This window comes from Ascidia mentula, chromosome 1, assembly GCF_947561715.1.
Source record: "Ascidia mentula chromosome 1, kaAscMent1.1, whole genome shotgun sequence".
NCBI classification, from domain to species: domain Eukaryota; kingdom Metazoa; phylum Chordata; class Ascidiacea; order Phlebobranchia; family Ascidiidae; genus Ascidia; species Ascidia mentula.
Window position 1 is genome coordinate 26141959 of NC_138566.1, and position 22172 is coordinate 26164130.

Genomic DNA, 22172 nt, shown 5'->3' on the forward strand with positions numbered 1-22172 from the left:
CTTGACTTTTTTAATACATTTAAATTATGAACGGTTTATAGGCCATGTGTCACCTGCCACCTGTTTAAGTAATTTTAAATGCATTTTTGATTCTTTCTTGTCTTTTGAAAGAAAATTCGTTATTGCTCTGCTTAGCAACGTACTACTGTCAAAAAAAAATTTTGTGGTCAGTTTATTTTGTTGTATTGTTTAAGTTTTCTCCATCAAGAGCGGGTCTCGGCACTCCACCCATTCACCTGTAGACTACAGAGTTGATTTATTACTTTATGTGGATGGGATTTCTCACGTCATATACACACAATCGCATCGAACCAATTACCAATTCTTTCTGAAAAAATTATTTACCAATATTCACCACGAAAAAATATTTTTCCAATATACTCATTAAACGTGTCGACATTTACAGAAAAAAGCAATCTTTGCCAAATACGTAAGCTGTTACAACTCCCATTGCCTTCAACTTAACAGCTCAGCACAAATCAACACTATCAACACTATCGTCTGCAATCCACCGAGATATCTTCATATTTTTTGAGGGACAGAAGAACATGTTCTTATGAAATTACAACGTCCGTCGTACAGAATCCCACACTTAACACAGCCATCCTTTTATATCGAGAATCTGTAGAGGCAGACATTAAGCTTTTAATAATGAGCTTAAACAAATTTATGAAGAGTACAACTGACAACGTAATGAAAGTCATAGCCGAATTATGCAAGTGAATCGCGATGACCAAAGATGCACAACCGTTGCATGAGTTTAATGCGGAGGACTTTTTTCCGAATTTCTTTTGTTTGTTGCTAGATTATTACATTTCTTTATTAATTAAACACAAAGTAAATGCAACTAAACAGGCCTGGCAGGGTAAAAAAATACGTGATTGTTCTAAAATTTATCGTAAGTAGGTCAAGATCTGCTTCAAACGGACTTGGAGGTTTTTTCATCACAAATCCCAAATACATTTTTATTTTCGTACTTCACTCGTCCACAACAAACAGAGCATAGGTTTTTTTCAAGATGATGGCAAAGTTGATATTCGTGCTGCAGTGAATTGCAGTCTTAAGAACCGCGTGAGTTATTATTAGTTCGGGAAGCTGCACGGCTCCTACGTAACAATCAAGCTTTACTTAATTGATGACGACGTTGGCAGGAGGAACTTCCCATAAGGAAGTAGTTCGACGCAATGCAGCGATGTAAGGCTTACGTGTATGTTGAATGAACAACACAACGACAGTATGAAAACACAATGCAAACATTTCAAGAACAATTTTACAGTAGATGGTTTAAACCTGGTATCATATGCGGGGCTTCAAAAACAACTACAAACGTGTGTTAGTGGTTAATGTTTTTCGTTTTCTTTCGTTTTCGTTTTCGGAGTTAACTTTGATTGAAATCAATGTATTCTGAATTCTCATCTGTGGTTTTGATATTAACGTATTGGGGATCTTGCGTAGTTTCGTAATGGTTGATGTCAGGGTTTGGTTGGTGTTGGTTGGAAGGATGGTTCTGCCGTGCAGGTTGGTTATTGGTTGTTGGGATGGTTTGTGGCAAAATGTACGCATCGTCTTGTTGTCCGTTTACTGCAGAAGTTGAGACAAGAAGTGATTAAAGTAAAAACGCAAAACATAATTTCGTTGATGAGTTTATGAAACGAAATCATATTGGCCGTGACGTGATTTTCTTGTGACGTGTCGACGTGATTTTCTTGTGACGTGTCTTTTTTAGTTTACTCGACATGCAATAAGTCAACCTTGGAAAAGAATAAAAAAGCATTTTTACATGTTGTGTAAAAACATCGCAGACACGGCAGACTGAACAATTAATTATCAAAATAGACTTCTGAAGTGGAACAGAATAACTTGTGTATTAACCAACAGACCATCGAGATCATCGCCGTTTAAAAATGCGTCCAAATTAACAAATAATTATATAACATGCAAATAAAGCGTAATGAACCGTGGACTGTTTACTCGCCTGCCGCTGCTACAAATATGACTTCGGTGGGATTTTCCAATCCAACAACCCTAAAAACAGTGTTTACCCTTCAGATAATAAACAAGCAACAATTTCAAACTCACCTTGTTTTTCGTCTTTGCTTCATCACATGATATCCAACCATGCAAATTAGGGCAATCACTGCAATACAAGCCAACGTCCAACCCATGATAGCTAATAAGTTGGTGCTGTGGAGTGCTGTAATTTTGGTTGGAAATTAAACACAGCTTATGGGTGTATATACGGGACTTGTAGGTGTTAATAAAAAGTTTAAATGGGTGAATATTTGCTCGACACGTTCACAACTGTGTCTGTTGGTTTACCGATCGTGGAAATCAGTACGGTTGTTTCCTTGATCAATTTGTTTGTCCCGCTGGATGGCTCTATCGCAACAGACGTGGTACTTCCTGTGGCTTGCTTGGATGATGTTGTTGTACTTGTGCTTAACGCTGCAGTGTTAACCGTCGTGGTAGCAGCCGTTGCTGCAAAAACATCTCATTAACCAGGTTTTGACATCCGAGTTTAAGAATTGTTTTATCATGCTAATATTTAGTAAGAAGTTCAAAATCCTGCGTAGAAATTGTGAATCAAGTTTGCATTTCTTGTTTTACTTAATCGTTTGATTTGTTTGAGTATATCGCAAGGAAGTTAATGGAAAAAAAATACTTATTTTCTTTGTCGTATTGGTGTGAATCTTTTTTGTAATAATCGGTCTCATAATTTAATAATTGGTCACATAAAGCTGTATATTCTCATATACCTTGACAAACGTGCAAAAAAAAAATTATTTTAAAATTAATATTTACTGATAAATTGTTATAGTTTATTGATAAATTAACTCAAAAATAAACACAAAAATATTCTTGAACAATATTCTAACTCAGGGGTTTCGTTTACAAATATGTATCTAAAAATATAAATACGCAACATCCCTTGCTTTATATAGAGACGGAGTTAGAGAACTAAACGATGCAATAACTTACCTGAGGGGTTTCTTTCACAAATACATCTCGATTTATGCGTGCAAGGAACATCTCTCCATCTGTATGTTGGATCAAGTTCGTAAAGCCATCCCATTATCACACAACCCTCATTTCCACCCAGGTTGTTTGGTTCTCCTGCCAACCACTGCCCATTGTCAGCATTTGATCCATCCGTCCATATCAAGTTGTTTCCCGGAACTCGTGTTGCTCCGATGTAGAACGAATAAGGAAAAGCTGAGTGGTAAACAACACAGGATTTTGAAAGTTATTTCAACCGGTTTAATATCATGTGCAACCGAGCTTTTGGCAATTTCGGAAATTTTGCCCTGAAACCCTAAATTTGTTACACAAAAAGCACGTGACATCTGATTCCTTGTATTGAGTGATGTTTGAGTTTAACTTGTAATAGAATATATTTGTCATTTTGTATGCCGAACCAATGTTTTTATGCTCGCATAATGAGGCGAAATCGTCCCACAGTACCGACCCCAAGTTAGTTACGTTTATCACTCTTTTGATTCGTCGGAAAAAGTAACCGTCCTAGGAGTGCCATTGAACTTGTTTGTTTTGATTGACAAAAACATATAAAACCCAAACAATCAATTTCGTTACCTGATGCATTTCCAATCTTTCCAACCAGGAAGTTAAATATATCTGTTGTTTTGACATTGGCGAGATGTGCATTGTGTGCACTGCATGCTGCTACAGCTTCTGTTTGTGAAGAAACTTTTGGGCCGATCAAAAACTCGGTGAGGTTGTCCAACTTGTGCCAAATTTGTCCAACAGCAATCGTGATAAAGGTTACAAATAACACAATAAATACCCTCATTCTCTTATGCTTACACGTTCTCATTTAATTAACACAAAAACTTCGTAGTTACAAGACACATATAAAGTAGAAGTAATTGATATCTCTTAATGAATTGCATCTTTTGCACTAACGCACTCTAATATTTTACATTGTTGCAATAATCTTTACATAAGTATTAAGATTGGTTTAGTAAGCTGTACAGAATTAACACAACCTGACTTCCTGCTCTGAGAAAACGCTCAGCATTCCTATGACAACATGACTCACCCGGAAATGGACTTACTCTATGATAGATATTAACATCATGACTTGAAGTCGGTAGCACTAAAACCGTTTCAACCAGCTGATAAAATACAAATGAACAATGTTTTAAAGACATAAATAAAACTTGGAAAAGGAATGGAACAAATTTATACCTGTCACAACACCACAGTTACCCAGTTGGCGACCCAAGATCGGATACACAATCATAACATGAACATTCTCAGAAACGGTGAGCTTGTGTGACCATTACTTCCTGATACAGGCGACTGTCTTAATGACTTTGTTATCCGCGTCACTGCTACAGCTGACGTTTTGTTGGCGTATTGGATATGCAAGGTTGCACACTGATGATTGGGACTGTTTATGGAACATGTATGTTTCTTTGCAATATTATGGCTTTTTTTGCACATGTATGTTTCGTTATGAGAAATGTATCAATGATTGGTAAGTTGTATTACTGCTGTGCTTCGTTGCTTGTGCAAGAGCAAAATCTTCCAAACAACGTACGTCAGCTTTTCCTTTTAGGTTGGTGTATAACAACGGAGAGAGGAACAGATGATAAATGGGATCTTGACTAGCTTTGTAGACGTAAATCGCTCGATGTACCAGTAACTCACTTTTGGTAAAAACATTGTGATTTTTTTAAATTAAATCGCTCGATGTACCAGTAACTCACAAAGGAATAAATAGAGAGTTTTACTTTTGAATGCAAATAGACGTCAGATATGAATTGATAAATATGCACACTAGAAATTCCTTAACATTATGAAAATGCGATTGATCAGGTAATCGGAAAATGAAATTATAGGTTGGTAAAACAGGTATCAAAACAACTATTTCCTTTACGTTGGCGTGTAATAACAACGTGAGTAACGGACGTGACGACTGATTGGTGGCTGTTAATCACACTCTTATCATACATAGAACATTAGCAAGTGAGAGGCCGGCTCAAATCACTTGCCGGACCCGAATAAAATTAAGACGCAGAAAGAAAACAAAGAGAGTGGGAAAATGTAACACGCACAAATCATTTACAGCAGGTTGAAGAGCTTACAAGCCCTCAAGCTCAGCTACATGACCCAGATGAAAAACGTTGAAACACGATTGCCTGAAACTCAACAGAGTCATAAACCAATAAGTTTTCAGAGCATAACATCACACATTGAAACGAATATAGTTTAATGGAAACTTTAATGTTCAAAAAACTTCCCTCGATATTCTGATATTTCTACACAGTGGAATTCGGTCATTTTCCTATAACACTACCGTTTTTGTTTCCAAAACATAATTCCTGTTCCAGTTGCAAGCAATAAAACAAGAGTGTACCACATTTATGCAAAGTTTCGAGCAAATATTACAATAACTACTCAACTCTCATATATGCATCATGGCCCCCTGCATTAGAAGCAGTTGCTTCAGATTTGTTTACGTAATCGGGTTGCGGAATGACGTCATAGTTCAAGTCGTGGTTGATTTGTTGATGGTTGTGAGGTCTGGTTCCTATTTTATGTGCGCTGTCATTTGGAACAGTTTGTGGAACGATGTAAGTTTCGTCTTGGTCGATTCCCGTGTTTGCTTTTATTCATGATAAGATGGATGATAACATAGTGAATAATAATCACTTTGTTTACTTTTACACATATATACCTATTACATGCAGCAAATTATGTTTAAGATTAACGAAACATTTTTACAGCATTTCGCTGGAGCCAAAAGACATAATTGCAAGTTTTTCAAAGCAACGAAATTTAGATTTGTTACTCAACATACTTACTGGGGGCGATGTTTCTTCCTTGTGAGATATTTGCTTCAGTCCTGCAGAAACAGAATGTAAATTTTGGGCAAGTTATTGTGGAAGGGCTTACAGCTACAAATCTTTTGTTTGTTAGTGTTTCATGCCAAACTACGACTTACATCTGCTTCATTCTTGAAATTAAGTATAAAATTATGCCGACAATCAAAAGAAGAAAGATCACGTCTGGAACCACGGAGGCAATTATTAAGCTTGAAATATTGCTGGATGGAATTTGTGATTTGGTCAGTGCTGTATGTGTGGCTGCATAGAAAGTTGGATCAAACTCTTTGTGTTGTTTAAACAACTTATAAGGTAAAAATAACATCAGGTAACTTACACGAAGACGAAGTCAAAATATTATTTGTTTTTGAACTTTCAGTAGCAGAGGAAATTACTTTGTGAGTATTTGTAGCAATACTCGTGGTATTTGATGTCGTCGACTTTTCAGTTGTTGTTGTTTTTCTGCTGGTTGTGGTTGGCATGGAGGACGTTGTTGCGCTCGGGGCTTGAATAAAAGGATGACACGTTACATCTGTTTTCTAGGCAATTTTGTCAAATTTATTTTGAGAGTAGTCAAAACTACATGAAAAAAAGCTAACAGAAACTATACTGGATCAGTCAACCAAGCTAACCTGGAAGGCTGTCGAACGATAACCGTATTGAAAGGTACGAACAATACTTTTATTTAAAATAATTTTTAAAATACAGTAATAATTTACCTGCTGGTCTACGTTGACAAATATATCCCGAAGCAACATTACATTCCGTACTTCTCCACTTGTATGTTGAATCAAGTGAAGTTAATGAACCCATTATCACACAATACTTTTCTCCTGTTGCGATCGGTTCCCCTGTAGCCCACTGTCCATTGTCAACATTTGCTCCATCCCACCACTTATAGTTGCTTGTTCCTGCAGCTCGTTTCGCTCCGATGTAGAAAGAATATGGTGAAGCTGTGAAAGTTAAATACATTTTTAGTATGTTTTTCACAGAAAACACTACTGTATTTTATTTAATTATTATAATGTTACTTATTGCGGTTTTACTAACGAAAAAATGGTATATATTGATTGGCATTGCCGTGGTTAATTGTTACATCAAAACATAGTTATTCATCGTATGCATATATAGGCACAAAATATGTTTATTAATCGATCCTTTTTTTTGTTTTCGTCTGTAATGGAGTATAAAATTCATACAAAATTGCATGTAACACAGGCAAAAATTTGAAATTTTCTAAAAAACTTGCAACGCCTCAAATTCTGCAACTACAAGATTAAACAAAATTTTACATAAAAGTATCAACCTGTGAAAATGTACTAAATTTGTTGTATATTTAGGCTGACAACTGGCCAAGAGTAATAAGCAGAAAGTTGTAACTCTTCCGAAATGTAGGTTACATCACCTGTTACTGTTCCAATCTTTCCCACAAGAAAGTTAAATGTAGCTGTTCTTTTGCAACTTGCGAGTTGTGCATTCTGTTTAATACACGCTGCTTCAGCTTCTGTGTATGAATTAACTTGAGATCCGATCAAATATTCGTGGTAGTCGTCCAACATGTGCCAAGTTTGTCCGAATACAACCGGTAGAAAAGTTACAAGTAACAAAATAAGTAACGTTATTACTAGGGAGTCCATATGCTAAGTGAATGTAGTAGCAACCTTATGTTGTAGCTGTGCAGAAAAATATAATGCAAAGATTAGTTGATACTCAAGCACCACCAGCCTCAAAAATGTTGACATAATCAATCGTATTTATAAACTGCGACTTCAAACCTAGAAAAAAAGTTTTTTTTACACTGCAGTGCCTTTAGGTCCCTGCTCCGTCATTCACAACAACTGGAACTTTTTTCATAGTCGCTAATCTTCAAGGGATTTTACGTCACAATAGATATAATAATCTTACTTCTGCGGCACACCTTCCATCGTCTCGCTACGTCACGTTCATTGCTGAGCGCTATTCGAAGTGAGGTCACACTAAGTTGCGGCCAATGAATTTCATTCACGAGGACAGCTCAGCTTTGACAAAACTCGTTGACTGCTATCCTTCTAGGCTATTTTTTCAATGTTGTACGGTTTTATATAACGATATAATACCATTGTTTACCCGTCACAATTGTAAGCCCCATCTGTATCTAACTAGTTTATTAGCAATAATATTCTCAAACGCAGTTAAACAGAAGTAACAACACGAACTAAATTTAATGCTGATGTAATCAGCACTAGTTATACTGCAAACACATTCCTAAGCACGGCAGTTATGAAACGATTTATAAACACAACGCATTAAACCCGGAAAGAGTAGGTTGGAACTCACAATAATATTCCAAGCAGGTTGCATCACGCAAACCATGTAGCAACATGGTGCAATTTTAGTGCTACCTGAAGAGGTGGAAAATGCAGTGAACACTTTACCTTCTTAACTTACTACAAAAGTTACAGCAGACTCTCATAAATACATAAGTTACCTGTAGAGTACAAAATATTTACTACCCTTTTCACATATTTGTGTACATTTGGTATTACCACGGGCTGAATTACTTGGTTCGGTTAGGGGTGATTTTTATGAGTTTGTAGGTTTGGAACATTTTGTGTGGATGTCTGTTTTTAAGTTTAACGACAAGCTCACGTGGGCCATATTTTGTGTCAATCGTACAGAACTCGCGTGTCAAATCGCACAGAACACGCATAACACAGTTATCATATCAAGAATCTGTGTAGGAAATGAAAGCCATTGCATGTTTTCAATCATGAATCACGAATCCTGAATACATTTTTATTCTTGCACTTCACACGTGCGTAACAACAATCACAAATATTTGTTTTTTAACATGACGGTGGGATCAAGGCACAATGGCAAAATTGATATTCGTGCTGCAGTGAGTAAATACCAATCTTAAGAACCGCGTAAGTTATAATGAGTTCGGGAGGCCGCACGGCTCCTACGTAACGAGGCTGCACGGCTCCTACGTTGATGATGACGTTGGCAGGGGGAACTTCTCATAAGGAAGTAGCTCGACGCAATGCAGCAATGCAAGGCTTACGTGAAAGTTGAATGAACGACACAACGACAGCATGAAACCACAATGCAAACATTTCAAGACAAGTATAAGCAGTAGAGCCAATAACGTTCAACCCGGCTATTTAGCTGACAAAATCGTTGAAAGTCACATTATAGTTGCAATAATAGGCCTAAGACCTATTAGGTAGAAACAGTGACCACGTCTGCAGTCCCTGTTTCAAGACAACTTTACTGTAAATAGTTACATTTGGCATTAACTTTATTATTAAAGTCATGCTCTAATAAAAATCAACAAATATGTTTAAAACTTTGAAAGTATGCAGTGATAATTGTTTTTCGTTTTCTGGAACTTTACTTGAAATTCATGTATTCTGAATTCCCGTCTGTAGTTTTAATATTCACGTATTGGGGATCTTGCGTGGTTTCGTAATGGTTGATGTCTGGGTTTGGTTGGAGTGGGTTGGAAGGATGGTTCTGCCGTGCTGGTTGGTTATTTGTTGTTGGGATGGTTTGTGGCAAAATGTACGCATCGTCTGGTTGTCCGTTATCTACAGATGTTGAGACAAGTAAAAACGCAAAACATAATCCGTAATGAGTTTATGAAACGAAATCATGTTGACCAGCATGACGTGATGTTCTCGTGACTTGTCTTCTTCAAACATGCAAATGAGGGCAATCATTGCAATGCAAGCCAACGACCAACCCATGATAGCTGATAAGTTGGTGCTTTTGGATGCTGTGATTTTGATTGGAAAATAAAACAGACTTTCATGTATATAAAATGTTAAATGGATGAATATTTGCTCTACACGTATAGGTAAATACTTATTGTGCTATAGTGCTGAAGACTGCTATAACTGTGTCTGGAGGTTTACCAGCCGCGGTAATCAGTACGGTTGTTTTCTTGGTCAATTTGTTGGTCCCGTTGGGTAACTCAATCGCAACAGACGTGGTACTACCTGTGGCTTGCTTGGATGTTGTTGTTGTACTTGTGCTTAACGCTGCAGAGTTAACCGTCGTGGCAGCAGCCGATGCTGCAAAAACATCTCATTGACGTGGTTTTGAATTTGAATTTATGATTTTTTTTTTAAATTTTACAAAATAAATTTAAAATCCTGTGGTGAAAATGCAGACAGTGTTTAATTTTTTTGTTTTAGTGATTTCTTTGATCAATTTGTGTACATCACAAGTAAGGAAATGAAATGAACACCTATTTCTTTGCTGTGTAGATTGGATTATATATTTTTATGAATCGGTCTCACAAAGAATTAAAACGCAATATATCTTGACAAAGATGCCGAATTGTAGGCGAAATATATATACAAACAATACAGAAAGAGAACGGACTTAGGTTTTCTCTTCTGTAACTTGTTGAAAAATCAGAAACCAAGTCTTTGTTGCCCATAAAACTGAAATTCCCATACCTTGAAATATTGCTGGATGGAATTTGTGATTTGGTCAGTGCTGTATGTGTGGCTGCATAGAAAGTTGGATCAAACTCTTTGTGTCGTTTTAACTAAAAATAAGGTTATGATAACATCAGGTTTGCTTACACGAAGGCGAAGGCAAATTGTGGGTTGATTTTGAACTTTCAGTCGCAGAGGAAATTACTTCGTGAGTATTTGTAGCAATAATTGGTGTAGTTGATGTCGTATACTTTTCAGTAGGTATTGTTGTTTTCATGAGATTCGTGGTTGGCTTGGTGGTTGTTGTTGTGCTCGGGGCTTGAATTTAAGGATAACACGTTACATCTGTTTTCTCCTGGGCTATTTATTTTGAGAGTTGTCAAAACTAGATGAAAAATCCAATAGAAACTATAGGAAATTTTCTCTTTTGTACAACAATATGTATTTATTGCTGTGAATTGTTAAAACGAGTAATTATATTTTCTATACATATTCCATGTAATTTCAATCATAATGCGATGATTTACCTTCCGGCTTCCGTTGACAAATATATCCAGAAGTAACATTACACTCCGTACTTCTCCACTTGTATGTTGTGTCAAATGAAGTTAATGAACCCATTATCACACAATACTTTGTCCCTGATGTATCCGGTTCAATAATTGCCCACTGTCCATTGTCAACATTTGATCCATCCGCCCGCTTATATATGTTTGTTCCTGCAGCTCGTTTCGCTCCGATGTAGAACGAACATGGTGAAGCTGGGAAAGGTAAATACATTTTGATTATGTTTTTTAAAGAAAACACCACTGTATTATATTTAATCAATTTAATGTTAACTATTGCGGTTTTACTAGCTTATTGGACTTACATTGTTTCAAGAAAGAGATGGTATGTATTGGCATTGCCGTGGTAAATTGTTAAAATCATCATAACATAGTTATTGATCGTATGCATATACAGGCACATAATAGGTTCATAAATCGATCCTGTTTTCGCTTTGGTGTCTAATGGTATTTAAAAATTCTGCATAATTGCATGTAATGTCGGCAGACAATTTAACTTTGCTTGCAACCTCGATAACGCGACAAAATCTGCAGCCACAATATTAAACAGCGTTTTACATAAAAGTGTTAAATATTTGAAGCTTGCGAAGGGCAATAAGCACAAAAGGTGTAACTCTTCCGAAATGTAGGTTGCTTGACCTGTAAATGTTCCAATCTTTCCCACAAGAAAGTTAAATGTATTTGTTGTTTTAACACTGGTGAGAAATGCATTGTTTGCACTGCATGCTGCTACAGCTTCTGTGTATGAATAAATTTGAGGTCCGATCAAATATTCCCTGTAGTTATCTAACTTGTACCAAGTTTGTCCAAAAACAACCGGTAGAAAATTTACAAATAACAAAATAAGAAACATCATTACTAGGTGAGTCCCTATGCTAAGTGAATATAATTCAACCCTAAATTGCAGCTGTGCAGAAAAATATATTGCAAAGATTAGTTGGTATTCAAGCACCACCAGCCTAAAAAATATAAACATAATCAATCGTATTTATAAACTGCGACTTTAAAACGAAACGTTTTTTTTACACTGCAGTGCCTTTAGGTCCCTGTTCCGTCACTCACAGCAAATGAAAGTTTTTTGTTTGAGGAGTTTTACGTCATAATAGAAATAATAATCTTTCTAGATTAATGAAGTGTTCAAATGCTTTATAGTAATTGTTTCCGAAGAATAAAAAGACCTTGAATAATTGATTTTCTTCCGCGGCAAACCTTCCATCGTCTCGCTGTGTATTACGTCACGTTGATTGCAGAGCGCTGTTCTACATTAGGTCTCACTTAGTTACGACCCACGAATGTCATTCACGAGGGCAGTCCATCCGACCGCTCGACTTTGACAAAAATATTCATTACTTTCTTAAAAATGTGCTGCAAAAGTTTCTCGCTGACCACCAGGATATCTTTTAAGCCTATTTACTCCAATGTTCTACGGCTCTTCATAAGGAAATTATACAATAGTTTCTGCAGTTACCCACACCGATTGTAAACTTGATATGTATCTGGTTGTTGATTAGCCTTGTTTTCAAACGCAGTTGAACAAAGGTAACAGCACGAACTAATTGTACTAAATGTGAGAACGTATTAATCTGAAGACGTTTCGGCAACAATCACTCAATCACAAAAATCACAAGTGGTTATGATATGAGCTGTTGCCGAAAGTTTGTCCAAAAACAACCGGTAGAAAATTTATCAATAACAAAACTAATATGTTCATCATCTCCCTTTTTCCTTCTGTTGGAAACTTTGCTGAAAATAAGTCCGTGCAATCATTTAAATACTACACACCAAGCGTTTGCACATTTCATCGAGAAAACAATCTAAAACCTAACACCGCACTGTAATATAGCTGCCACTGCTTACTGTGCTGAGTGAAACAAGTTGCAAATACGTCATCAGTCTATGTTCAAGAAAGAGTGGGTACTTATAGTCTAGTGTTGAGTAAGATCTTGTGTTAACTCAGTTAGCTAAGAATAAATGCATTGTGGGTTTTCAACGTTGATAAGTTTGCAACATATCTCGCATTGTTGTGTACAGTGTTCAGCCATAACCTAAACCACAAAACATAAACAAGTGTTAACAACAAAAATGGATGTAAGTAAAATATAGCCACTTTGTTAGCAAATCATCCGTATAGTTTTTGGCTACGTGCTAAGCTTTGTAGGAACCATCCCACAAATCAAATGCTGATCGTCGAATACTTACAACCGGGACCCTTGGAAGAAAAAAATATGCCGGTTCGAGAACCATTTTACTGAAGATCGTGACCCAACCATTGTGATTGAAATCTTTTGTTTTGAAACAAACACTAGTGTTCGTGCGGGCTCACTTGCTATTTACGTCACACTAAACGGGCAGAGGCCTATTTGAAATACACCGGCTACATATCCTTATCGTGAGGCCTGCTTGCAAGATAACATGTGAATTCATAACATGCGTTATGTTTGTTAATGCACGTTTTACGTGGGACGCAGCCAAACAGCGCAACAGTTCAGTGTTCTTCAATACAGAGGAAGAGACTGCATTGCCCACTTACATTGTTACATATGAAGCCGTATTTATTGAACTCGTTTCACAACAGATGCATTACTACGCAAGACATAGTTACAGTCAAAAATAAGTTTGCAAAACATGTTTAAAACTAAATCATAAGCCGTAGGAAAAACTTTACAACATTTTTATTCGACTCCCTACAACACAGTAGGCCCAAGTGTTGTATACGTACAATATCCTGGATTGTGGTTTTGGAGGTTTGACTTCAAAATCATCCAAAATACATACCGGGCTGCAAGCTACTTGTGCTCATATTATTATTATCACATGCAGTTTTGTTGGTGTTCGAATAAAATTTGCCATTTTTTTTGTTTTCGGGTTAAATTTAACATACACAAAAGTCTCAAGAAAACATATTATGATCCAATAAGTTTAAAACAGTTGCACTGCAATATATTCTGACGTCAATCATATTATCGAGGTGTGTGATTAAAACTAAACACATTTCATGTAAGCTTCCTCAGAGTTGTTTTTCACACCCGTATTTACATAATCCGGTTGATTGATGACGTCATAGTTGTGGACAGCTTTGTTTCTTTCATCTTGATTTCTGGGCTCTGTTAAGAAGGGAACGAATATATATTTCCCAAAGCCGACGATTTTAGTTAGAAAAGGTTTATTTCAGGTCAGTTTGGTTAACTGAGGAAATGTGTTTACTTACCGGCTGAAGCAACATTCCCCATTGTAAGGTTGATTTGATCAACTCTAAATAAGAATTATCGCAATATTACACGTCCTACTAGTTACAAACGAGAAACGAAAATCATATGAAGCAATAACACACAGACTTACATATGTTTTGTACGCGACCAAAAGCAAAAGCAGATGATTCCAATGGCAACAGCAGCAATAAGAACGGCATCAAGTACTAAGGAGGCTATGATCATGTTTGTATCGTTACGGTAATGGATTTCATCTGAAGAACGAGTGAGAATTGCTGCCCAAGACAAAAGTTCTCTTGGTCTGATTATGGAAAATACTCTTACCAAAGTAAAATATTAACTTACGTATGGAGGTGTCAGAAATTGGTTTTGATTCCTTTGTAGAAGTAATTTGGAGATTAATGATTACGGTTGTTGCTGGGGTGGGTTTGTAAGTGGATGCATAGGTTGTTGAGTGGCTTGTTGCGATTGTTTTTGTTGTTGATGCTGTTGTAGTGCTTGACGTTGCTAGTAAACATGAGTACGTCTATCATAACCTTATAATTACTTGTTTTTATACAATGGGTTTTCATGTCAACTTTGTTCTAAATTTTTATGTTATTATTTCAGATTTCATTGATTTACGGTCTATGCATTTTATACCAATGCATATTTTTGGAATACTATTTTAATAAATCTGAGCATTTACCTTTCGGTTTTCGTTGACAAATATAACTCGAAGTAACATTGCATTCCGAACTTCTCCACTTGTATGTTGGATCACGTGAAGTTAATGAACCCATTATCACACAATACTTTTCATCTGTTGCGATCGGTTCCCCTGTTGCCCACTGTCCATTGACAACATTTGATCCATCCCACGTCCACTTATAGATGTTTGTTCCTGCTGCTCGTTTTGCTCCGATGTATAAAGAGTATGGGGAGGCTGTTCATATGGACAATCAATTTCGTTTAACGAGATATTCATAAAAATGTGCTGTGCATGTGTGATTGCAGCACAATATTGTTGATCCGGCGGTGTTGTCGAAGAGAAAATAATAGAATTAAAACGATTTGTTACGTTTACGTTGTTATTTGATCTTTTTTGAGCGATGAATATTATGTTTCTGTTGCATGAAAAAACGAAATTACATACCTGCAACTTTTCCAATCATTCCAACAAGGAAGTTGAATTCTGTTGTTGTTTTAACATTGGCTGGGTATGCATTGTGTGCACTGCATGTCGTTTCAGCTTCTGTGTATGAATTAACTTGAGGTCCGATTAAATATTCGCGGTAGTCATCATACTTGTACCAAGTTTGTCCAAAAACAACCGGTAGAAATGTTACAAATAACACAACAAATAACTTCATTGTTCCCTTTCTTCAATTGATGTAAACTTTGTTGAAAAATAACTAAACACGAACATGTTGCAATTAAAATTACATCATCACTAAACTTCTCTACAACCTACTATGTGTGATGTCACAAATTGCAAGAAGATGCAAACGCTTCACTGGTTTACAGGAAAGTGCGGATAGGATATTAGACCTGTTGTGATCTTTGCGTTTGTTGACTAATCCTGAAAAATCCAACATAACATTTACAAAACTAGTTGTTTTGTGTAAATGATAAATCGTTTCCCTACATATATAAATTAGCAAAACGGTGAAAGGGCATTTAGGCAATCATAAAATTGAAAGAATACAACGTATCAAGTAACGCAGTAATATTTCATGCAATGACATGATAGGCAGGATCGTCCCACTACGCAGGTCCTTTTTCCTGACAAGTCGGAGCAAGATTTGAAAAATCAAGCTCACGGTGAGTTTGAACTCACGACCCTGGGCTAAGCAGGCCCAACGTTCTACCAACTGAGCTACAGGAGCTCAGTGCTATCACGGGATATATTGTGGCCAAGATACACTGAACCTTCACATTTACTACGTGGCTGATCCAGCTAGGCTGCAATGCCTGGGCTGCCAAGCCTGCAAACCTAATGACGTATCAAGTAATTTACATCGTTCTAACCCAATGTTGCAAAGGAAATCCGACAGAACAAACTGCAGCAAAATATACGTAAATTTTTTCTCGCACATTCATCGACGAAACGATCTGAAACTTAACACCGCACTGTAATACAGCTGCCACTACTTACTGTGCTGATTGCAACAGCTTGCAAACACGTCATCAGTCTATGTGCAGGAAAGAGTGGGTTCTTGTGTTGTTTAGTTTCCTCTTGTGTCAGCAGAGATTATCGATGTTGCAACGTTTGTAAACTTAAATTGCAGTAATGTGTAAAGTGTTAAGCTTTATCGATTACCAATGAAACAGAGAAACATAAAAGCTGGGTCTCTGAAAGCTAATATAGTTTCGATAAATGACCAGTACATTTGACGAAAGAGATTGTTTGTAGGCTAAGTGCTACGCATAAGGTCGGAACCGACACACAAATCAAATTTTGTTGTCAATCCTAATCCTTCTCCGTGAATACAAACAATTTCCTTGACAGAAAAAAAACAGTCCGTTGCGAGGACCTTTTCAATGGAACCCAGATTTTACGATGGAATTCCCTTAGTTTAAAAAGAAACAATGCAATTTTGCACCTCATTTGCTATTCACGGCCCCACAGACGAACAGGGGGGCAGATACACTGCTCCGGCTACGCTGCCCCATCTTTTGAGGCCTGCTTACAACATAACATGTGAATTCTTTCGTTATTGTGGTGAGGATTTTACGTTGGACGCAGCTCATAAAACACCTCAGCAAACTGCGCTCAGTGTTATGAACTGCAATAGAGAGGAAGGGACGATATTTCCCACCAACATTATGACATCAACAGCCGTAGTGTCTATTTATTTATCTTGTTTCACAACAGATGTATCGCGGTTTATTGTTAACATTGACATGCGGTGGAAACGGAATGCAACGGAATAAACGAAAATAACCCAAAATGTAAATTTCCACTTAGGATCCTTTGTGAAATCATACAAATACCAAATACCAAAAATACCACTGTAAATAATTTTCCTTCATATGGGAACAGGATCTTGTTTTAAGTGCTATGTTACTTTATAGTGCTGTTACCAGCTTAACACATCTTCTTCTATTGACTTGTTATGAGGCGATATATTGTTGCGTGAAGTGAAAATGCACTGACTGATGATTACGCAAGCAGTGGGTTAAACAGGTGGGACAAGTCAGGTGGGAAATCATCCGAACGTGTGTCATTGTGACACTATGCTGTGTTTTACCTTACGATTACGCCTAATGCTTGAACAAATAACTTTTCGACCAATTTTGGGCGATCTGTGGTTATTTCACCCAACTACCTAAGCACACCTCATCGAGATTAAATCCTCGTGGGCTTTTTCTTTTCTGATGTCATAGTTGTGGGCTAAATGAGTTGCTTGATTGTGTGTTGGTGTGTTGCGTGTTGTAGTGGTATGGTTGATAAAACAGTTTGTGGAACAATGTATGTTAAATCTTGCTGCATTTCAGCATATGTTTTAGTTGCACGATATTTTTTGGCTTGTGGACAAACCTACAGTTGTTGTGGATTTTGTCCAATTTAACAGCAAAGTTAACTTTAATAAATCAAATCAATTTTACAATGTTTGAGTCTGTGTATCTTGATGTGTAAAGAAGTATTCTTTGTCGTATAATTTTTTGTTCTCAAACCGAACTTTGATTTTCGAAGAGAGTTAGTCCCGATGGCCACCCGGCGATAAAACTTTCCAATCCATAGTCTTCCTACTGCTGACTGTGATCCTCCTCGATGAAAAAAACATCACTTGAGCGCATGACTCGATAACCCTTATGGTGTCCTTGACAGTCTTACACACATGAAGTGGTTGCAGGCAAAATAAAATTTGCAATTCATGTTAAATATAAACTAAACCTGAAGCCCTAGGAAAAACCTACCAACTTGTATTTTTATTCTACGCCCAATTTTACATTATGTGTTGTACCTACAAGTTGCGTGGAATAGCAGCGCGTCAAAATGGCAATTAATCTTTCCGTATAGCGTGTTATAAGCAGTAGGGCATCATACACAAGGACCATGGGTGAACGAACTAACACATAAAACCACCCAGGGTACTGCGACTTTTTAAATTTACATGGAACCTCGATTTGTAAATAAGTCCACAGAAGTTGATAAAACTAGTCATCATATTCCTAAAAATGCACTTTTTTGATTTTTGTGCTATATCAGTCCTCATTCCAAATCCATGTATCCCGAATACCCACATGTTGTTGCTTTGATGTTCACATATTGAGGTTCCTGCGTGGTTTCGTAATGGTTGATGTCAGGGTTTGCTTGCTGTTGATTGGAAGGATGGTTCTGCCGTGCTGGTTGATTATCAGTGGCTGGAATTTGAACAATGTACGTGTCGTCTGGTTGTCCTTTCTCTGTAAATAAGCAGAAACCAAATATATTTTAACAAAAAAAAAACGTAAAAAAGAAAAAAAGGATGCTACAGGTTATGTATCAATGCATGCGATAAGTCGCAGAACATACAGCTTGACCAAAGTTACCATTTCCTTGTCGAATCGAGATATGTCAAACTTCCGGAATGCTTTAAACAGGCGACACACCAGGTCACAGTTATACGGACAAAATTAAGGGAACTTATCTTTTAGGATTGCACGTATTGTATTCAGGTCAGGCTATTGGGCATGCGCACAATTTCCCACGCGACCTCCACGTTTTTGCATTGCGATTTCTGGGATCGCAATCAGACAATGCTGACGCAAATGTACGCCCTCGCAAAACGTTTACTTAAGTGTAATTTGTTAAGGTATATCGATCATAAGGTTCACTGTCATCCTAGCCAAGGCATTGCAGTTAAGCTTGGTCAAAACTTTTGTAACTCGGTCGGTAAGAGCACTGACTCGGTATGATCAGTGTCGCCAGTCTTGTCGGCAAGGTGATTTTTCGTGTTTAGTGGAGTCAGAAACAAGTGTCTTTGATACAGCTTATTTGTATATACACTTCATAAATCTAGGTCTTGCCAAAAAGGTTAAGGATAGAAACAAATCAGTTGCATTTACGTACCTGCAACTGCTGCTACCGTGATTTCTGTTGGATTTGCCGGGCGTCTGACCCTAGAAACACAGTGTGAAACCGATAGTAAATAAATCACTAAATAATGACAACACTTTCCCCCTCACTCTCTTTTGCATCTTTGTTCCATCACACGAAAGACTACAATACAAACTATGACCAATAAAGCAACACCCGCCACAGTCCAACCAACAATAGCTGATAGGTTGTTGTTGTTGTTGTTGTTGGTTGGTGATCCTGTTTCAAAAAACCAAAATGCTATCCATGCTTATTAAGAGGAAATTATAATGCATCGTATACCGCGCTTGTCGACATAGATTGTGGTAACGGGAGCAGCCAGGGTATCAGCTACTGTTGCAACTTTGGCAGTCATGGTGTTCGAAGTGATTGCCTTCTGTGTCGCTTTGTTGGTTTCGTTGGGCAATCTTTCTGTTGCATTTGTGTAGTGAGATGTTCCTAGTGTTGTTGTTGTTGTCGGTGGTGGTTTTGTTGTTGCTTCTTGTGTAAAAGTACCTAACGAAAAGGTCCAATTCATGTTTTTTTTAGGAAAAAGTTTTTTCATTCGGATTTAAAACTGAATCATAAGGTTTGATTCCTAACCCAGATGTACAAATACACTTAAGCTACATAATTTACGTGGCGGAACTCTTTCACAAATATATCTCGATTTATGCGAGCAAGAAACATCTCTCCATTTGTATGTTGGATCGAGTTCGTAAAGCCATCCCATTATCACACAATCCTCATTTCCACCCTTGTTGTTTGGTTCAAGCGACAGCCACTGTCCACTGTCAGCACTTGATCCATCCGTCCAAATAAAGTTGTTTGTTCCCGGATCTCGTCTTGCTCCGATGTAGAATGAGAATGGGAAAGCTGCCAAAAGAATTTCCAAATATAGATTGCAGTGGCAGACTCTGTAATGATGCGTAAGTTGGGATAGTTGAAACTACTTGCATTTGCAATGTTACCGTACGTTGTTCGATCATATGTGTCCAATATCACATCTGTTTTCTGCGGTGACGATAACGAAACCAGGGTAACATAACTTATTGCATGCTTGTAACTTACAGTAAGCTTCGCAAATCAACCAGTAAATGTGGTTTATTTTTCGATATATTTTAACAAAAACACGTCATAATAATGATATATAAATGTTAGTTGATGTCTGATACGGATATGTTAATGAAATTTGCAAAACCGAATATGTAGTTTTAAATTGTTTGTTTGTATGGAAGTCCGTTTTATGTTTGAAAAATTCCATTACCTGCTACTGTTCCAATCTTGCCAACCAAGAAGTTAAATATATTTGCTTTTTTAACATTGGCGAGAAATGCATTCTGTCTACTGCATGCAGCTTCAGCTTCTGTGTATGAATTAACATCAGGTCCGATCAAATATTCCCTGTAGTCGTCGAACTTGTACCAAGTTTGCCCAAAAACAACCGGTAGAAAATTTACAAGCAAGAGAACAAACAACTTCATAATCACTTGTGTTTTATTTCATTGTGGGTTAATTTGCAAACATCTCAAATAACATAAACCGTTGCCTGCAACAAAACTCGAACTTTATTTTTTGTGCTTGCTTATGTGCCCATTTTACTGGTTCTTTTTGCAAAATACTGAAAACAAGAAAGTGCACATTTCTCTCGTAAGCGACATAATAAATCCTGCAATCATTTGGCGAAATTAATCAAATATTACTGTAACCGTTTCATCGACCTCCTCCCTATTTTATCACATGCGAACATTAAACAATCATTGCATATTATTGTCGCTAAAATCAGGACAACTCTCATACTGACTGGTAAGCAGCTCAGCATGAAACAACACATCCAACGCAATAGTAAACGCACTGACTGACGTAATCGGAAATAGTGAGTTTGACGTTAGATGGATGTGATATATTATGTGATAAGGTTGGGTAGAGAATTTGCGGGAAATAGGTGGATTACGAACAAAACCCCTCAGCAACTTCATTCTGTGCAAACGATACACGCACGAAGTACTTGCTATAAACAGGACCAGTCTGGTTTAAAGTTGAAATATATATTTCGCCCTGTTGGCATTCTGTAATGTAAACACAACATTCAACAATATGTAAAATGCTGAAATATCTGAAATCATAAATAATAGTTAGAAGGTGAATGGAACAAATTTATACCTCTCACAACACCACAGATACCCAGCTGGCGACTCAAGATCGGATACACAACCATAACATGAATATTCTTGATAAAAGCAAGCTTGTGTGTGACTAATACTTCCTGATACAGGCGACTATCTTTGTTATCCACGTCACTGCTATAATGTCGTCAAATGAAACGTTGGGAAATCGTTGGGAATGGGGAGTGATTCCCAGAAACGCTTATCACGTCACTGCTACAGCAGAAGTGTTGTTAACGTATTGACGTATTGGGTGTTCAAGGTTGTACACTGGTGAATTAGGACTGCTTGTGGAAGTTGTACAAGAAATATATCAACGGTTGGTTTGTTATATTACTGCTGTGATTCGTTGCTTGTGCAAGCGCCACTCACTCGATGTACCGTTGTAAACCACTCACTCGATGTACCAGTAACTAACTTTCGTTAAAAACATTTTAATTTTTTTAAAGTTTTTCTTTAATCAAATCGAAAAATCCGTGAAAAATCGAAAAAAAAATCCTGCTCCGTCAATACAAACAAGGTCTTTGACCGAAAAAAACATGCCGTTGCGAGGACCCCATTTAAAGAACCCAGATTTTGCGATGGAATTCCCTTAGTTTAAAAACAAACAATGCTATTCATGAGTCTCATTTGCTATTCACGTCCCCACTGACGTTCAGGGGGCCCGATACACTGCTCCGGCTGCACTGCACCATCTTTTAAGATATGCTTACAACATAACATGTGAATTCATTTCCTCCTTTTGTGGTAAGAATTTTACGTGGGACGCTGCTCATAAAACACACCAGCAAACTGTGCTCAGTGTTATGTTCTGCAACAGAGAGGAAGAGACTAAATTTCCCACTCACAACTTCCGTAGTGTTTATTTATTTATCTTGTTTCACAACAGATGTATCGCGGTTTATTGTTAAA

At 37.2% G+C, this 22172-nt stretch overlaps 2 protein-coding genes across 4 annotated transcripts; both read right to left on the reverse strand.

Moving 5' to 3' along the window:
• Positions 1-1931: 1931 nt before the first annotated feature.
• Positions 1932-3106, reverse strand: LOC145917734 (uncharacterized). Its single transcript, XM_083003008.1, has 4 exons — positions 2980-3106; positions 2320-2478; positions 2080-2194; positions 1932-2025 (listed from the first exon to the last, which is right to left on the reverse strand). The coding sequence occupies exons 1-4, from the start codon at positions 3071-3073 to the stop codon at positions 1968-1970; spliced, it is 426 nt and encodes a 141-aa protein (XP_082859134.1). The 5' UTR covers positions 3074-3106; the 3' UTR covers positions 1932-1967.
• A 10612-nt stretch (positions 3107-13718) lies between these two features.
• LOC145909161 (uncharacterized) lies at positions 13719-15605 on the reverse strand. 3 transcript variants are annotated; one of them, XM_082996492.1, is made up of 7 exons: positions 15505-15605; positions 15187-15445; positions 14740-14976; positions 14397-14558; positions 14182-14305; positions 14051-14094; positions 13719-13946 (listed from the first exon to the last, which is right to left on the reverse strand). In XM_082996492.1, the coding sequence occupies exons 2-7, from the start codon at positions 15401-15403 to the stop codon at positions 13825-13827; spliced, it is 906 nt and encodes a 301-aa protein (XP_082852618.1). In that variant the 5' UTR covers positions 15404-15445; positions 15505-15605; the 3' UTR covers positions 13719-13824. The 3 variants fall into 3 exon arrangements, with proteins under 3 accessions (XP_082852618.1, XP_082852612.1, XP_082852627.1); XM_082996486.1 differs by having other exon boundaries at positions 14182-14326; XM_082996501.1 differs by lacking the exon at positions 15505-15605 and having other exon boundaries at positions 14182-14326; positions 15187-15285; positions 15339-15422.
• Between the last annotated feature and the right edge of the window lie 6567 nt (positions 15606-22172).

What these genes read in the sequence shown, in the direction of transcription:
- LOC145909161 (XM_082996486.1), bottom strand. Translation starts at nt 15,403, where the DNA reads ATGAAGTTATTTGTTGTGTTATTTGTAACATTTCTACCGGTTGTTTTT. An exon ending in TTGTCAACGAAAACCGAAAG is followed by an intron (nt 14,559 to 14,739) that starts GTAAATGCTCAG and finishes CATGTTTACTAG; the next exon opens with CAACGTCAAGCACTACAACA. An exon ending in GGGGAATGTTGCTTCAGCCG is followed by an intron (nt 13,947 to 14,050) that starts GTAAGTAAACAC and finishes CCTTCTTAACAG; the next exon opens with AGCCCAGAAATCAAGATGAA.
- LOC145917734 (XM_083003008.1), bottom strand. Translation starts at nt 3,073, where the DNA reads ATGGGATGGCTTTACGAACTTGATCCAACATACAGATGGAGAGATGTT. An exon ending in TTGTGAAAGAAACCCCTCAG is followed by an intron (nt 2,479 to 2,979) that starts GTAAGTTATTGC and finishes ATGTTTTTGCAG; the next exon opens with CAACGGCTGCTACCACGACG. An exon ending in AAGCAAAGACGAAAAACAAG is followed by an intron (nt 2,026 to 2,079) that starts GTGAGTTTGAAA and finishes CACTGTTTTTAG; the next exon opens with GGTTGTTGGATTGGAAAATC.